At 40.1% G+C, this 13,183-nt stretch overlaps 1 protein-coding gene across 2 annotated transcripts in view; it reads left to right on the forward strand.

Annotated features, from left to right (window-relative positions):
- Positions 1–13,183, forward strand: part of CRYBG1 (crystallin beta-gamma domain containing 1) — a 104,094-nt gene that overhangs the window by 68,372 nt on the left and 22,539 nt on the right. For both annotated transcript variants that reach the window (XM_035109300.2, XM_035109303.2), the window contains 9 exons: positions 1,479–2,901; positions 3,002–3,172; positions 5,739–5,786; positions 5,879–5,997; positions 8,221–8,383; positions 8,775–8,911; positions 10,681–10,807; positions 11,300–11,335; positions 12,692–12,849. In XM_035109300.2, the coding sequence (XP_034965191.2) occupies positions 1,479–2,901; positions 3,002–3,172; positions 5,739–5,786; positions 5,879–5,997; positions 8,221–8,383; positions 8,775–8,911; positions 10,681–10,807; positions 11,300–11,335; positions 12,692–12,849 (2,382 nt within the window). The remainder of the gene's footprint in view (positions 1–1,478; positions 2,902–3,001; positions 3,173–5,738; positions 5,787–5,878; positions 5,998–8,220; positions 8,384–8,774; positions 8,912–10,680; positions 10,808–11,299; positions 11,336–12,691; positions 12,850–13,183) is intronic.

Raw genomic sequence — 13,183 nt, forward strand, 5'->3', positions numbered from 1 at the left:
CTGTTTGCCAGGAACTGAGACAGCCTCAGAGTAAGCAAGCAAGCAAGCCAGTGAGGGAGCCCAGCCAGCCAGTCCACCAGCCCTTACTGTTGGGAATGGACAGACAAGTGGGAGCCCAGGCAGGCAGGCGCTGAACTGGCCTTTCTTGTGCTTGCTGTGTGCTGAAGGGGAGTCTTTCCGCCATGCAGGCCCGTCTGTGCTGGCCTCACATTCACCTTTGGCCAGTCTTGGTTGGTCCACTGAGGCTGGGGGCATCTTCTTCCCAGGCCCCCGGGGGGCAGTGTGAGGAGGGACATCTCTCTGGGGCAGGGGAGGAAGCTCAGAGATCGGGGCAGCTGCAGCAGACGAGGAAAGGAAGCTGAGGGAACACTCCACAAGGGAAAGTGTTCCAAAAAGGATGAGAGGCTGCCATCTTCAGGGAAGGGGTAACATAACTGGGCTCCTGAGCCCCACAGGGGTACCACAGAAAGAATGTGGTTGGTCAAGGGAGCTGTGGACTCAAAGATGTTGAAAACATCTGAGTTAGACCTATAAGGATGTTTCTTTATCAGAAATTTTGCTAGAATGTTGCGGGTTCAATACAGATTTTCCCTGAGTGAAAAATCATTCCACTGATTGAAGGTGTGTGTGTGTGTGTGTGTGTGTGTGTGTGTGTGTGTGTGTGTGTGTCAATTTTCACCTCCATAAAATCTGCTTCTGAGAGTTGGGAGCCCCTCTAGATCAGTGTGTATGTATGTGGGGATGCAAAAGAAGGGGGAATTGGCAGATTGGAGTGTGTTCCATGAATGGAAGAAGGCCTTCTGTCAGCAATTTGGCAAGTCTGAAACCAGTCATGCACATTTACTTAGTACATAAGAAGAACTGTGTTGGATCAGACAAAGCCCTGTCTATTTCAACACTCTGTCCTCAGAGTGGTCAACCAGATGTCCATGTGAAGTCCACAAGCAGAACCTGAGTGCATTTGCTCTTAGAGAATAATAACTATACTCATATAACACTTTTCTGGGAGTAAGTCTCATGGAAGTCAATGGGACATACAGCACAAACTTTTACATATTTACAGGGAGGCACTCCTAGTGCCATCGCAATCTATTTTAGGCACCAGTTAAAAACATTTTTCTTTAGCCAGCCCTTCAAAGCGTAACTCTCTGAATATTTTTAGTTGAGTGGGGTTGGGTTGGATTTGCTCTTTTATGCATATTATTGTATTTTAGGTTACTTTTACTCTGGTTTTTAATGGTTATGTCACTCTGAATTTATATTTCTTGAAAAAAGTGACTACCTGTAATTTATAGCAGTAAGTCCCCTTATATTGAATGTGGCTTACTCCCTAGCAGGTGTATTTAGAATTGTAGCCTTATTTTAAAGAGGCATGTATATAGGATTGTGCTGTCAATTATGCTAGAAATAAAATAAAAAATTTAAAGTATTGTTGACAAGGATTGTAAAGTAATTGTTGCATTGTTTTGTTTTTACAGTCCAGCTAAACCAAAGAATGTAGAATTAAACCTTAAGGCGTCCAGAACTCTAGAAGATGTGCAAACTGAGCAAGATTCTGTGGACAAAGCTGTTAAAATTAACTTCAGTATTGCCAATAAAATATCCATGTTTGAAAGCAAACAAACTAATCAGAACCAATCTGCTGAGATCTCTTCTTTAAAAAAAGGTTCTGTATCAAATACATTTGTTGGCAGAGCAAAGCTGAAATTTGGGAAACAGCACCCTGAAAGTGAACAGACCAAAAGAATAACAAATAAGCCAAACAATCGACAGAAAGCATTGCAAAATGGTGCAAAGGTGAAGGATGTATCTTTAGATATAAAAATCAAGTCTGAAGGAGGGACTCAGTCAAATATTATAACTAATGAAGAGATTGGAAATGCTGCTGAATCCCAGTTTAGTCAGAATGGTAAAGTAGATGATAATCATGTGAGTGTTTTTATTTCTAAAAAAGTGGATACAGAATTAGCCAACAATAATTGGTTACCTAAAACGGCATCTATACTACAAACCGAAGAAACTGAAACAATCCAAAATGATAACAGGAATACAAATGTCAGATCCATATCTCCTGAAAGTGGAGAGGAACATTTCTTGAAAACAGACATGTATTCTCTAAGTAAAGAAGACCAGTGTCTCCCGCAGCCTGACCCAGTGCCCCCCAAAGTAGAACACAACATGACTTCTCAGACTGAAAGTGAAGACACAAAGATGACAAATACATTTTTGGAAAACAAAGAGATATTCGATCAGAATATCTGTGGACAACCTAGTTCAAACAGTGATTGTAATGTCCCTCAAGTTGGCAAGGAGGATACCATTTGTGATTCCCCAGACATGACAAAGTTTACTGAAACTATTAAAAATCTAGACAGCTCTATTTGTGTACCTCAAAAAAAGAAAAAACCCAAAGTTCCAAAATCCCCAGCACCTCCCTTTGCTATGCCTCCAATTCATGAGGACAATTTAGAGAAAATATTTGACCCCAATATTTTTACAGTTGGTTTAGGAATCAAGAGAGACAAACCACGAGATTTAGCCCCATCCCAGCAGCTGAGATTGCATAGTCTAGAAACAGAGGCTAGAGTCAGACCCAAACGTGCCTCAGCTGAGAACAGCCTTCTTCTCCAATCTCTGAAATTATCCAACAGACCAGACCTTGCACTTGCCCAGGAAATAAGTGGGAAAGAGAGCAAAGATGGTACCGATGGCGATATTAAGAGATCTCGACTTGAAAAGAGTGCCATATTCTCAAGCCTTCTATTACCTGCAACTAAAGAAAATGTGTTTACTCCATCTGTAACATCTATAAACACTATCACAACAACTTTTGCTTCTCAGAAGAGTGCTAATTGCCCAGGAATCCCCCCTCTAATATTTGATGTAGCTCAGAAATCTGAGGTAATAGGACAAACATCATATAACTACATATAAATTCATATGTCATGTGTATGTTACTTAGCAGTAAACAACCATTGTTATTTTTTATTGTGCTTTTCAGTCTCTTTCAGATTTCAAAGCACCACAATTTATGGAGAAATATTTGCAAACTGAGGATCCAAAAAAAGAGAGAATTTTACAGATGGCAAACTTTGGAAACCCTGACACCAGTTTTTCAAGTTGGTTGAAACCTGGGCAGTATGAACCAAATAGCTTCTTACCAGACATTGAGGTGTGTTTAATGTTGTTTACCTACTTTTAGAAGTCTATCTGCATGCTTTGTGTAACTAGAAAGTCAAATTGATTTTTGCTTTGATTTCTTTTGTTTGATATTGGTTTGATTTATATAAATACATACATACATTTTGTTGTTAGAACAAAGAATAGCTTGAATTGGAAATGACTATTTTCCAGGAGGAAAAAATCTTTTCAATAAAGTGAAATTTCATTAGCATGCTGAATTTCTCTAACCAAATGGTCAAAATGGAATGAGAAGATCATAGCTGCATCTAGGCACTACTGATTGCCCAATTTAGCATAAAAGGCAGGAAACAGTAGAAGAAAAAAAGATACAATCATACTGCAATATGTCAGTGGTTGTTTGGATTCTGCTGCTGACCCCACCAGTCCTCACATCTACAGATTGTTCAGCAGTCACTTGTGCTGAACCAGCATACGTGTTGGTTGAAAAGCCTTCTAGAACAGGCATGCCCAAACTGCGGCCCTCCAGATGTTTTGGCCTACAACTCCCATGATCCCTAACTAACAGGACCAGTGGTTGGGGAAGATGGGAATTGTAGTCCAAAACATCTGGAGGGCCGAAGTTTGGGGATACCTGTTCTAGAATCACTGTAAGAAGGCCTTCAGTCTGCATCTGTTAAGAATGGTCATTTAAGATTTACTAGACAAAAATGAAATGTGATAGTAATAGATTCAGCAATCGTTTGACAAACTGACACATCAAAACAATTTTAGACTGTGTTCCCACATCCCATTTAGCTTGTGCACATTCAGCTTTACACGCATGGCAAAAAATTAAACAAAATGAAAGGGAACAGTGTTCCGGGAAGAAAGACACTGGCGATCACACCTGCCATTGAACACAATAGGTTTTGGCTATACATGATTTTGGCTTTAGGCCAATGTAACCCCCATGTAAGTTGCAGGCTTACTGTATGTTCCTTTAGAAATTCTATTCTGAATAATAAAAGACATATTGGAAATGTATGGATTCATATAGCAGGTTACGTGTGTGGTGGTGGTGGGGCACATGGTTGCACAGTTACTATTCCGGTGCCCTCCCCACACTAAAATTAGTCTTCAAAACCATTATGTTGTTGGGGTGAGCCTGCTTGCGGTATGTGTGTCATCCCATGACAGTTTTTCTGGTTTGCAACTGTTCTCATGGGTGCAAAAAAAATTGGTGGCCCCTGCTGTATATCATGAGAGGCAGGAAATTGTTATGCTTTTGAAATATGCTTCTGACATACATTTTTCATAGACAAGTTTTATGCTAAAACTAGCTGGCCCAGGCACGCGTTGCTGTGCCTGACTCAGGGTCCTTGTTTCCCAGGAAAGGGGGAGGATGTGTCCGTCCGTCCCCTGGACTAAGTGTTCCCCCCCCCCCATTGTGTCTCATCTCTGTGATCACTCCCATCCTGTAGCGACCCATGAGGTAGTCCGTCCCCCCTCCCCCCACCCCGTGTCATCCCTGTGACTCCCCCCACCCTGGGTCAGCCCATGACCCATTCGGGCCCCTCCTCCCCCTACCCCCCACCCAGGGCTCCACTCGGGCTAATCTGTAAAGTAGAGCTGAGGCCTAGTCTGTAGGCCTTGGCTTGGGCTAGTATGTAAATGCAAGCTGAGGCCTCCGCCCTGTATCTCCATTCCTTGGCCCCCATCCTTGGAAAAGGAACTGTCAGCTTCTGGGTTCTATTTCCCATTATGCACTTTTGGGTGAGTTGTGTGTTCTGAAACATGGGGTTTGGGGTTTTGTACGTGGCCCAGGTGTGACATCTGTGTACGGAAAGTGTCTTAGGTTACTCTCTTATTCGCATGTGGTGTTGTGTTCAAATTTCAACGCTATCGGTCAAGCGGTTTCGTTGAACATTAGAGAGGAACGGACATGCCCAATTTACATTTATATATATATAGATTAACAGTGCAACAGTAAATGGAATAGGGGCAGCAATATTGACTGAAAACTCCTAGAAAGCAACCATCTTGATAATTTACAAAACAAACCAGACTTGATTCAAAAAGTTGCTTCCTACCAACTATAAAGATATAGTATAGCCAACGTCTTCAGAATAATCGGCTGTACCACATGGTGCATTGGGTGGTATGAGCCATTTGCAGGGCTGGGCTACAGTAATAAAATGCATACTCATACCTTTATTGGCTAAAGGTGTAGTTCAACAAGCACTCCTTCCATACAAGCCCCTGTTTGTTTTACTGTGCTGTAAAAAGACAGTGATTTGTGGTTGCAACTTCAGCATGTTCTGCATAATATATCTCTGCAAACTAAGGGGCAGCTTTAAGTGGCTTAATGGTTTGCATGGGCAACTTGAATGTGTGGTAATGTGTCAGTAAGATTTGAAAGCATGCCCAAGCACTTGCAGGCCGTATAGCCTTAACCTGACCCCATTTTCATAAAGTGTGACTTGTAAACTGTTTTAATGGATGTATTTTTTAAAAGTTATAAATACACTAAATATATTTCAGCATTTTTCAAGATTAGGTAAGATATATCTTTTTACTAATTAATTTCTTATTGTTTGTTTACTCTGCTTTAACAGGCATTTTCAGGAAACAACCAAAATAAAATTAATCCTAGACCTGGAAAGGTGAGGTGACCCCACCCCATTGAATACTGTTTTCTTTTATTTTTCCTTGTTGGATTAAAAAATACTGAAGTTTCCCCCCCCTATATATACAGATCGTTATCTGCAGTAAACCAGACACTTTGGAAAATGCTATTGAAGTTTTTCACGATATGGTGGACTGCACCGCTTGGGTACTGTCACCTGTAATTCTAATTAAAGTCGTCAGAGGATGGTAAGGATAAAATGCTCGCCCTACAGCTGGTTCTAAATTCAGTCTGCATGTTCCCATTCTGCTTTAACATACTTTATTCATTCCTTGACTGCATGCTTCTAAACTCAGTTTGGTCTCATGCCTTTTGCTTAGCCTAGCTTGAGAAAACTAGTTTTCACTAGTTTATTCTCATGTGTGTTGAGGCATGTTTTGAACTGTTTCAGCGTGTCTGATTCTTGATCTGATGCATGTAGAGGCTTATTGTTAAATTTGCCCATGTATTCCTATTTTCCTTCTTTGATGTTCTAAAAAGCTTTTCTTGTGACCTTGAGTAACTTCTAATTTTATACTACATTGCCTTAATTCTCTTGAAAGATTACTGCTTTTTGGCTTTGAAAAGACCAACAGGAAAGCTAGATTAATGTTAGGGATCTTTTAAAAACACTTCCTGAAGCTTTGATTAAAAACATCAAACAAATTTACACTGCAGGATTATCAAGTGATAAACTGTTTCACTTGGCAGAATTCCTGCATCTTTCAGTGTGCTGCAGAAACCAAAGGCATACAGAATGAAACTGATAAAGTTTAGGGATTTCATGGGGTCATCAGAGTTTGCTAGTCAAAGCAAAAGAGGTTGGTTTCAATGCAAGAACGCATGTCTGTAATTGTCTAGTCTTCGTTTAAAACTAGCCTTTTACCAAACAGCAAACAAATGTGACGCTCTATGCAATAAAAGAAACAGTTCTTTGCACCCATTAGCTATAGCTACAATTGTTTTTAAAATACATTTATTATATCTGCCATTTTTTCACAATGTGCCCAAGCGGATGTATAACAAGATGGAAATGTCAAAATAAAAATATTATTTTTCAGTTTAGCTTTCTGAAAAACTTGTATTTTATTTATTTGTTGTGATTTGGTTCGTGGAGAGTTGTGGCATACAGCATGAGACTGAACACCCTAGTTATTCAGTTAGTTTGATATTCCAGCACTGTTTAGTCGCTTGCTTTGTTCCATCGTGGTAGGTGGCTTCATCTGCTTGGTTCAGCCATTTTGTTTGATTCATCCAATGCGAAACTTGCAAAACCAGAATTAATTTTATGTTGTTCAGATTTCCAACTTAAATTGACGTTAATTGCAAATTGTTGGTATGTCTTAGTCAACTTAATACAGTTACATGACACACACTTTCTCCTATCCTACATGCAGAGGCTTCACACATACTATTATCCAACTGTCTATGTCTTTCCAGAGTCCCAGCACACATCCTTCTAATGCTTTTTATAGGATTACCATGCACGCTTAGGTGTTTGGAGAAAAGCAGGCTATTGGATAGCTATATGGGAGAGCCTAACATTAAGGATGAATCAATGTCTTCTTTTCTCATGCCTTTTTAAAATCCTCCTCTCTGACTTACCGTATAATTCTTTCCAGCTCCTTACTGCCAGTCCTTCTTTCACCTCCTCAATGTTCCTGTCTTTGACTTTCTTTATTAGCTGTTCAGCTTTTGAAATAACTCCACTGTTTTGACCTGCCATTTGGCTGAAGCTCTGTACTTTCAACACCTGATACCTGGTTTGGTCTGACTTCTAGCTCTATGCTTTGAAATTATCTTTGGACCTCTGTTTCCTGATTTCCCGCTGGGCTATTTTCTTGATGTCCATTCTGACTTTGATCTTTTGAGGTAGACACCACCCTCTCCAAAGTCTTGACAACATCTCTCCACTTAGTGACAGGTGCCCCAGGTGAAGTATGTTCATACTCTTATTTTGGAAATACTGGGTTATATACCTCTGTGTTCTTTCTTCTGATCTTCTCACTCATCTTACTCACAGGAAAGTAGATGGTTTGTTACAACAGACCATTCTTTCACCATTGCTGCCCTAGTATTTGAAGGCACTGTTCTTTCCCTATGGTTAATTATTTTATTACATGTTAAACATATTTCTGTGTTGAACTAGCATTCTTGATTATAAACAGTTGTATAGTTAAACCCCTACTGTGATATCATTATATATTGGCATTTCTTGGTATGGCCAATCCATTACTTGTATTTGTCACCTCTAAATGCTCCACTATGAGTACCTCAGTTTATATTGGCTTAAATCATTCTATTTACAGTTTGTGTTAATGTGAGAGTAATGGTAAACTAAATGCTTTAACTCAAAATAAATTTGTAAATAAACTAATTTCCATGAAAGAAAATGAATGATTCAATATTTATTTTGGTGTTTTAATTTATAGTTGGATTCTATATGAGAAGCCAAACTTTGAAGGGCCCTCTATTCCTCTGGAGGAAGGAGAAATTGAATTTACAAACCTTTGGGGTGAAGAACCACTTGATAACAAAGATGAATGCAAATGTCCTGAGCCTGCAGTGATTGGTTCAATGAGGCATGTAGTAAAGGCAAGTATGGCTATGAGTAGACTATAGATTATGGCTTAAACTTTGTAGACTATGGGTGATTTGTCTGACATGGTAGATCAAACTATGGCTTACCAAGTCTGCACAAATATGTGGGCTCCGGGAGAGGAGAGGAGAGCTTCTAGCCACTTTACTCCTTCCTGGTTCTTTTGGGTGGTGCCAGTTGCATAGGCCCATTCCAAGCAGTCATGATACCTCTGTGATTGGCCCCTCCCAATTTCAACATGGCAGCAGTATAGATGTAGCAACATGGCAGCAGTATATAGTAAAGGGGCACCACATGTATGTTTTGTCTCTCTCTTTTCCTTTGCTGCACAGAATAGACTCAGTCCTAATTTTATAATTTATCATTCTAACTTCATAATTTTGCCAGGATTATAGCATTTGCCGAATTGACCTGTTTACAGAACCAGGAGGGTTGGGTCTTGTAAATTCATACTTTGATGACACTGAAGAAACTCGATTTGGTTCTGCACAGAAAACGTGTTCTATCCAAGTGCATTGGGGCACGTAAGTATATAGATAAGCATCCTTTAAAAAAGTACTTGATTACAGTAGATATCAAATGCCCAGATTTGGAAATGATACATTTATGCATGAGGTTATATATATTTTTTTGTTCTGTTGTGTAGTGAGTGATGATCATATAAGGCAGTGGTTTTCAACCAGTGTGCCATGGCACCCTAAGGTGCCTTGAATGAGTCAGGGGTACTGTGGGCAACACTGGCCTCTGTCCCTCTTTCCTTCCCTCCCTCCTCTGATGCCTTCTTGCATCTCTGCCTCCCAGAGGCTTGCACAGCTGTTTGTTGCAGCAACCCTGGCTACAAGCTCCCCAGTCAAATGGTGCCTCCGGGGCTGGCCAGGGGGTGCTTCCCAGGCTCCTGTGGGGCAGTGTGAGGAGGCACCTCTCTTTGGGGCGGGGTGGGGGACAGCTCAGAGACCAGGGCTGGCGGCAGCAGCTGCCCGGAGAACTCCCAAGGAGAGAGGAGAGGAGGCTGACGGAACACTCCACAAGGGAGGGTGTTTGAAAAAGGGTGAGAGGCTGCCAGCTCTGCAGGCAAGGAGGGATATAACTGGGCTCCTGAGTCCCACAGGGGTGCCACAGAAATAATGTAGTTGGTCAAGGGAGCCGTGGACTCAAAAAGTTTGGAAACCTCTGATATAAGGTATGATTCACTGATAAACATTTAGTGAAGAAAGTAAAAGCTAATATACAAATACTTAACATACCTACATATTTATACCCTTGTCCTCTTGTAATACATCATTTGTTCTTCTTGAGAGCAGGAAGACATTCAATTAAACCAGGGATTCTGAGTTGCAACAAATATGACTGTCTTCTGAATTATTTTTACTCATTTTTGTTGTATAATGGAAAAGATTGCTGTCTGTTAAGTGCATTGTTGATTCAAAATAAATCAGTACATATCCCAGGATTGTATTAAATAATTAAACTGAGATATAGGTGCTGACTAAATGTCAGTGATGAAACTGCCAAGGTACTTTTCAGAATAGGTGAGAATGATACAAAAGTCATACTAAAAGAAGAGGGGGGATTAAATAAAAGAATTTCAATTGAGAATTAGTATCTGTTATAGTTTGATTATTTACTCCACCCTACCATGTGACATTCTGGTAGACTGTAATAGTGAACCTTGGGAGTTGGTTTGTAAGTGTCATACAACTGTGTAAGTGGCTTTTATCTTGATAATTAATGGAGTCAGCAGTACTGATTTCATTAAGTGTATCATAGCGTTATTATAAACACTGAGAATGAATCACAAGCATTGTCAACTGTAGTGGCATACACTGTTATACATCTGTCAACATGTCTGAATTAGAAGTGTGTATTAAGAAAAATAAGTACACTACAGTCATTTTAGGAGATTATTTATGAGCTTTGAAGTCAATGCTGTCTTTCAGTAACGATGATTAATTGTTGCAGAATGCAAATGAAGGTGAACAGAAGTCTAAAGTTGGCTATGTATGTATGTATATGCCACAGTGAATACCTGAAATTTAGTGAATTCTAATAGCCGCTATATATTTATCCTTCAGAGTTATATTTTACCCTGATCAGTAATACAAAAAATATTTTATTTTACTGTTTATTCTACCCTGTTGTCTTAACAGTGGTTTAATTTGGGCTCCTTGTCATCTTCCTTCTGGGAAATACCAGTAGCTAGGATGAGGTATCTTTAGCTTTAATAATGTAATAGCATCATGTTTTATCACAGCATTGACTGGACCTTTTTTTCCTTGTCGTTTTCAATTTGTAGATGGCTACTTTATGAAGAACCTGGTTTCCAGGGAATCCCTTTAATGCTGGAACCTGGAGAATATCCTACTCTATCCTTTTGGGAAAAGAAAGAAGCATATATTAGGTCCATGAGGCCCTTGAAAATGGTAAGATAATGATATGAATACTACAGGGATGGTAGAATAGCTGTAACTTTATAGTGTCCCATAAAAGGACTTCTTCCATTGGCGAAAAGAAACCTTTGTTACATTTTTGCATACGTCGGAATGTAAGAAGAGGCCTGCTGCATCAGGCCAATGCCCCATCAAGCCCACCATTTTGTTGCCACAGTGGCCAATTAGATGCCTATAGGAAGCTTATGAGCAAGGCAGGCTGCTTCCATCTTGAACTGTTCCTAGTAACTGAAATCTTTAATAGCTGCCTTGTATTTAATGGGGGGGTGTTTTTTTGTTTTTAAATCTAATTTGACTGAATTTAAAAGGAGCATTTTTATTTTTATTCCAACAGATGGTACACTTAACTTTCAGACTTTAGAAAGTAAATAATAGCTGTTGAATCATGCTTCTAACTTCTTTAACAAAATTAAAATTCAATGACATCTCAATAATCTTTCTTCCCTGCCCCTTCAATATTTGCAGGGTGGACGCAAAGTTGAATTTCCTGAAAGCCCAAAGGTAAAAATATTGTAATATGAATTTCCTATATAATAAAGTGTAATGATAAAAGTATATCCCTTGAGCTATATACAGTCGTACCTTGTTTTGTGACTGGGATCCGTTTCGGAGCCCCAGATGCTAGATGAAAAGGATGCATGACAAAGTGCCGTGGAGCAGTTTGCTCTTCTGCGCATGCAGAACTTCCAGGTTTGCTGTGGACGTTCGACGAAATGGACGCTCGACGAGGCAGACTCAAAACAAGGTACCCCTGTATACTAATGCTGTTGTACTCTCTTTCTGGTGTAAGTAACAAGCTTACTGCTTTATCAATCATTCTCCCCTTTAAAAAGCTTTCTGGATTCAGTCATGTTTAGAGTACATTTATTAAAATCAATGGGACTTAAGTCACAAGTAACTGGTCAGATTTTGATTTCAGTTGGTTTATTCTCTTGTACACATGACTTGGCAGGCCAATCCAACTCCTTACAGTTGCTGCCAGAATTCTGTGGAGCAATGAAGCCTCCACCACATCCTGGTCACTCGTGTCAATAGTGGAAGGTGGCGGTGGTGGTCAGGCACCAGGCCTGATCCCAGTGCCAGTTCTAGGCTGGACCCAATGTTGCCACCTAGGAGACTGGCTTGGATTCCAGCAGATCCCAATCCTCTCAGCTCTGCCTCTTCCCATCTGAAGGAAACCTGTGAGCGTTCTACTGCATATTTTGCAGCCAGCAGGCACAGGTCAAATAACACTTCTGCTCAGTACAAACCCCCACAGCCCAGCATAAGGGGGGTTTGTGTTTCATCCTAAGTCTGGACCTGACTGCTGCTTAAAGGCAAGTAATGGGGTTATCAATTGAATCTCTTGGGGAAAGGGATTTGCCTGAGCCTAGGAGTGGGCCATGAGAAACATCTATCTTATGTGGCAATAATAATAATAATAAAAAAATTATTATTATTATTATTATTATTTATTATTTATACCCCGCCCATCTGGCTGGGTTTCCCCAGCCACTCTGGGCGGCTTCCAACTGAATATTAAAAACAATACAGCATCAAACATTAAAAACTTCCCTAAACAGGGCCACCTTCAGTTGTCTTTTAAAAGTAAAATAGTTGCTTATTGCCTTGACATCAGCTGGGAGGGTGTTCCACATTACTGATTAATTTAAAAAAAGTCCCAATTTAAATAATATATAAAGAATACTAAGGCTGAAATCCGACTTACTTGAGGTAAGCCTTGTTGTATTCAGTAAGGCTAACTTCTAAATAGGCAATGATTAGGATTGTGATGTTAGATAATACATGTGAAAGCATATTGAGGTCTTGGAAAAGGCACAATATTAAATATTTACTATCTCCCTCCTTTTGCTAAAGGTCATTATTTATGAAAAGCCATTCTTTGAAGGAAAACATGTAGAACTTGATTCAGAATTAGTAGCTCTTGTTGAGGAAGGAAATGAAAAAGCAGAATCGGCAGAGCTGGAAACAGGAACACTCACATCAATAGGATCCATAAAAGTGAAGGGAGGAATGTAAGTATTGTCTGGAGCAGGTGACTTTTCAGTAGGCAGTTACTGTAGCGTAGAGACTGTATTGTGTATCAAGAAGTTGACTGGACTGTCCATGTCCACAGCATATACCTCCTATGAAGGATCATAATGAATGAGTCTAGGGTCCTGCAGCATGTATGCATAATGAGAGACAGACAGACAGAGAGGAAAGAGGGTTGTGGTTCTATTACATTACAGGGAACACAGTGGTTACTTCATATATGATACCTGCTAATTTCTAGAGCAGGCATCCCCAAACTGTGGCCCTCCAGATGTTTTGGCCTACAACTCCCATGATCCCTAGCTAACAGGACCA

Source organism: Zootoca vivipara, chromosome 3 (genome assembly GCF_963506605.1).
Source record: "Zootoca vivipara chromosome 3, rZooViv1.1, whole genome shotgun sequence".
Lineage (NCBI taxonomy): Eukaryota > Metazoa > Chordata > Lepidosauria > Squamata > Lacertidae > Zootoca > Zootoca vivipara.